The sequence below is a fragment of the Carlito syrichta genome, unplaced genomic scaffold, assembly GCF_000164805.1.
Source record: "Carlito syrichta isolate Samal-C Ts95f unplaced genomic scaffold, Tarsius_syrichta-2.0.1 Scaffold306875, whole genome shotgun sequence".
NCBI classification, from domain to species: domain Eukaryota; kingdom Metazoa; phylum Chordata; class Mammalia; order Primates; family Tarsiidae; genus Carlito; species Carlito syrichta.
This window is the reverse complement of record NW_007250971.1, coordinates 1-5,160: the sequence shown is the minus strand read 5'-3', so window position 1 is coordinate 5,160 and position 5,160 is coordinate 1. Positions and strand designations below refer to the sequence as shown.

Sequence of the window (5,160 nt, the reverse complement as noted above, 5' to 3'; positions counted from 1 at the left end):
GCTCAGGCAATCCACTCACCTCAGTCTCCCAAAGCATGGGATTACAGACTGAGCCACCGAGCCCGGCTTGTTTCTGTTCTTAGGATGAGGGCGGAGGGCCAGGGTGTCCCGCCAGAGGTGGGGACATAGAGGACATTCACTTTGTCATCAGGCCTGGAGCAGAGCAGGGGAGTGACGGGAGGGGTTCCTTGCCCCCTCAAAGGCACAGTGAGACCCTGACCGAAGGAGCACTGGCCGACGTCCCCAGGCCTGGTCCTGGGAGGTCCCCTCAGGGGTGGCCTCTGGGGTCTCCCAGTCTGTGGGGAGGGGGACAGGGATGGGTGTGCCTTATGCAGACCGGCAGAGACTTCCGCCCGATTGGGCCAGGGGTCGGGGCAGGCAGAAGGGTCTCTCCTGTCTTCTGGGGACCAGACACAGGCCAAGAGCCGGGGAATCTTGCAGTCTGACTCCATTGGGGCGCAGTGTACCTCTGGAAGTCAAGGTGGCCCAAGGGGGTCACAAGCTGACTGGGGCAACCGACCTAGCCAGACCTCGGGGAGCAAGCTGTTTTCAGGGCCCAGCCTTTTCCCCCAATGAGACGGAAGCACAGAGCCGGTGACAGGGCAGGCTCTGGTTGACCCGGGGGTAGGGGCTGCCTCTCCCGTAACCAGAACCCCCAGGGCTGTCCCACCCTCCATGCATGCTAGGGCTCTGGGTCACAGCAGGCATGTCACTGTCCAAGACCAAGCTCCACAGCTTATAGATGGGGAAGCTGAGGTCCGGGGTGGTGCCAGGCCCCAGAACACAGGGGAATATACGCTGCTCTGACCTGGGCCCGACTCCCCCAGAGTCCGGGGCTCAGGGCAGATTTGTCCCCATCCCCTGGGCGCTGGGCATGCCGGGCTCGTGTCTGGCTCCTACCGGAGCTGTGAGCAGCTCAGGGCAGGACTGACGCTTCTCCCCTGTCCCTCGACCGTGCGGGAGGCCCGTCTTCCCACGCCTGGAGAAACCACAGGGTGGGCTTTCTGCCAACCCCAGGGGGCAGTTCTGGGGGCGGGGTGTTGATCCCTGGCTGCACCTGTGGGGCGGCACCTGGGTGGCCGAGATGACCGCAGGGACCTTATCGGGTGGGGGCGGGGGACACAGACCCCAGGGCTGGCAGCTGGGACTCACGTGGCAACCCTTTGCTCCACAAGCCCCTTCCCCTCCACAAGTCCCATGAGCTGGGAGGAGGACAGGACTCAGAGACGCCTGGCTGACAGGTGACCTTTGGAGAGATTCGGAGGGAGCCGCGGGCACTTCCTAGTGGGCATCTCTGGGGACGGGAGGGGTCCAGGCGGTGAGAGCGGCTGGAGGGGCGAGCAGACTTGTCCGGAGGACCCAGAGTTCAGCATGCGAGGCAGCCCTGCCGGGGGAGCTAAGGCGACTCCGTGGGCGGGGCTACGGTGGGCTTGTGGGCGGAGCCTTGGCTCTGTAAGGGGTGCCTAGGGCGGTCCTGTGGGCGTGGCTAAAACGGTCCTGTGGGTGGGGCTAAGACAGTCCTGTGGGCGGGGCTAAGGCCCCTCGGGGGATCACCAGCTCCGGAGGGGGAGTTCCGGAGGCCATGACGTGAGCAGATCTGCTTTTCAGGAAGACCCTTCCACCTGCACCCAGCAGAGGGTGACACGTAAGTGCCCAGGACACTGCTTGGTCAGTGATGCCAGATGGATGGTGGGTGGGCGGAGGAAGGAAGGGGGGACGGATGGGCGGATGGAGAGATGGGAGGGAGGGAGGGAGGGAGACAGGTGCGAGGAAGGACGGACAGATGAGCAGACGGGCTGCAGGCGGGGAGAAGGCAGGGGCCCACCCTGCGGGGGGCGGCCGGGCCTGCGCTGTTCCTCCCTGGCTTTGGGGACAACGCGGAGGGAGGTGGGTGTGAAGAGAGAGTCCACGGGGATAGTCCGCGGTCTGCAGAAGGCCTGGATGTGGGGCTGAGAGGCAGGGGACGCCTGTGCCTCCCGGCTGACCTGGGCCAGAGCGAGTGGCCAACGGCGATGATCACGGCGGGGGTCAGGGAGTGGCTGAGGCTTTGGGGGTGTGCCGCCCTCCCTCTGGGGTGTCTGAGCCAGCATGACTGATGGAGGTGGGGAGGGGTCAGCGCTGGCCCTGGCGGTGTCAGGGGCGGCGGTCACTGGCCCCCAGAGGGATGAGCTGGCCCGTGGGAGGGCAGAGACCAGCCAAGCCCGGGAGACCAAGGCAGGGTGGCTAGAACAGCGCTCCCGGGCAAGCTGGCAGGGCACAAGATGGGGCACTGGACGGCACAGGATGGCATTGGCGCCGGGCCACCTTGCCTCCCAGGCTGTCTGCAGGGCAGTGAGCTCTTCCCTGCTGTGAGTGTTCTAGAAACCTCCATGCCGTCCAGCTAGACCTGGCTTCCCCGGCCCCTGTCTCCGGTGGCACTGAGAGCCTCTTCCCGTCCTCCCGCCGAAGCACCCCAGGCCATGCTTTGTCCTGTCTCCCAAAGCCCCGGGTCCCCCATGGGAAGAGATGGCAGAGGCCTTTGGCTTTCCTTCCTGGGTCAGCCCTTCCCTGCTGTGGGGACAGAGGCCCCTGTGGTCAGCAAGACCCTGCCATCACGGAAAGGACAAGACCCCCTCCCCGGGGCGCCCCCTCTCCCTGAGGGACAGAACAACTGCAGGTGAACTCTTTCAAGAATACAAAGTCAGCTCCCTTCGCTGAGCACAAAGTTCAAGGGTTCTGGAAAGCCCCAGGGTGCAGGGGCTCACACCTGCAATCCTAGCACTTTGGGAGGCCAAGGCAGGAGGATTGCTTGGAGCCAGGAGTTGGAGACCAGCCTGGGCAACACAGCGAGACCCTGTCTCTATTTAAAAAAAAAAAAAAAAAAACAAAGAGGCCAGCACCTTGGAGATTTTGCTCCCTGACACAGCCCTGGGTTGGGAAATACCAACAGGGGCATTCCAGCTCTTTGGCATTTCTTTAAGCAAAACAGCTGAAAGTCTGTGATGAAATAATTGGCTTAAAGGAAGGCTTGCCCCACTTCAGAGGGGGTGGGGGAATGTCAGTGTGTCCCCCACAAGGGGAACTGACCAGAGAGGCAGCTGAGGGCGGAGATCACCCCTGGGCCGTGCCCCTGGCTAGTGTGGGTGAAAACCTCTCATTGCCTGAAGATGTATAGTCCGAATTGCACGTAATGACTGGTTGGGGGGCAGTGAATTCCTCAGTGACATGTATCTTACATCATGCAGTCCCCGCCCCTCCAGGGAGGGTCACGGCCAGCGCCCACAGTCACGGGACCCTTTCTGGTTACCCAGAGGTCCCGGCCTCCAAACCCTGGCTCGGGCCCCTTCTGCTTGTTCCTTCCTAGAAACCAGCAGCCCCTGCCTCGACACCCTCGGGCAGGGCTGCTGCCGGGGTCCAGCTCCTCCCCTCCTCGGGCTGACCCCTAGAAGAGCTTCTGTCCTGTGAACACCTGCACTGGCTTGGGTCCTGTGATAATCTCAGTGGAGATTCGCAGGAAGCTCTCCCCGCCTCCGAGCCCCTCTTGGGAGGGTGGCAGTGATGACAAGGGAGGAACCCTTCTCTGCAGAACACAGGAAATGTCTGGCCCCTGCAAACCCCTCCTCAGGGCCTGGTTCCAGGGACAGCCCCTCGACAGAAGCAGCCAGGAGCACTGGGCGTGGAGTTCTGGCCCGGGTCTGGTCCCACTCGGGTCCTAGGTACCCTAGGCAGAGGGTTCTACCACCCACGTCCCCCCAGCGGTGCCCGCCCCCGAGAGACGGGGACTCACCGAAGCGTAGAGCCGACCCCTCTTGTTCATGGCCAGGTACCGTCCGGAGAACAGCCCCCGGATGGCCACGATGCCCACTTCCACCGCCGTGATCTCCAGGATACCTGGAAGAATCAAAGGGTGCCTTATGCCCCCAAGCTCCCTGCAGAGTCGTGGAGGGGGTGGCAGGCACCTGCAGGTCCTGCCCAGGGCGGTGCCCGGGTTGAGGGGGTGGGTGGAGGGCTGCACACCCAACAGGTGCGTGTGTGCGGTTGGAGAGGGAGAAGTCTCTGGGCAGGAGGCAGAGAAGGCAGGAAACCAGGGACGCCTTCTCCAAACAGAAATTTCCACCTCGAAGGGAAGGAATCAACATATACACCCTGACTGTGCTGGGCATCGTGTGGCTTCCCGTGTGTGGCTTATGTGAGTCTCACAAGGACTTTTCTTTTCTTTTTTGGAGTCAGAGTCTCACTCTGTCGCCCAGGCTGGGATGCAGTGGCACGCTCACGGCCACCCCCGTGTCAACCCGCTGGGCTCTGGCGATCCTTCCGCCTCAGCCTTCCAAGTAGCCGGAACCACAGACTGCACTACCACGACCGACTAATTTTTGATTTATTGTAGAGACGAGGTCTCGCAAAGTTCCCCGGGCTGGTCTCGAACCCCTGGGCTCAGACGATCCTCTCTCTTTGGCCTCCCAAAGTGCTAGGATGACAGGTTTGAGTCACCGCGCCTGGTCATGCAAGGATTTTTCTTTCTTTTTTTTTTTTTTATTGCAAGGTGCTTTTTTTTATTTCAAGCTGCTTTCATCCTCTTCACTGCCTGACCCACAAGCTAACGTGAAGGCACCCGCCAGGACCCCACACGTGTGCTTGCTGGGAATTCTGGCTGCAGGCACAGGCTTCTGAGGTCTCCAAGTCTGGGTCTGTTCCACAGCACCTGGTCCCAAATTGGGTGAGGGGAGGCCCGGGGTGCTGGGAGTTGGTGGACAATGCAGAAGGTGCCAGAAAAATGTATACACAGTTGAAGTATGACATCCACTCAAAAGACGGCGTTCATGAAATAAATGCCAGCATCACCGCAATGGGCAGGACAACCAAAGAAAATGGCGGGAGTATGGTTGAGCGGACGTGCCACTACACAGCGCGACCGTGGTTCCGTTCAACTTCGAAAAGTCACCCACAGATAGCAGCACTTAAAATGTGTTCAGTGGCCAGGCTCGGTGGCTCACCCTGTCATCCCAGCACTTTGGGAGCCGAGGCGAGAGGATTGTCTGAGCCCGCGGGTTCGAGACCGGGAAACTTGGCAAGATTTCATCTCTACAATAAATCAAAAATTAGTCAGGCATGGTAGTACGAGCCTGTAGTTCCAGCTCCTTGGAAGGCTGAGGCGGAAGGCTCGCCGGAGCCCAGCAGGTC

At 61.4% G+C, this 5,160-nt stretch overlaps 1 protein-coding gene across 1 annotated transcript in view; it reads right to left on the bottom strand.

Annotated features, from left to right (window-relative positions):
- The window catches only part of FGF3 (fibroblast growth factor 3), a gene marked incomplete at its 5' end in the record, with an annotated part of 5,476 nt that extends 1,606 nt beyond the window's left edge, over positions 1-3,870 (bottom strand). Inside the window, one exon of the mRNA XM_008063497.1 lies at positions 3,767-3,870. Within this exon, the coding sequence (XP_008061688.1) occupies positions 3,767-3,870 (104 nt within the window). The remainder of the gene's footprint in view (positions 1-3,766) is intronic.
- Between the last annotated feature and the right edge of the window lie 1,290 nt (positions 3,871-5,160).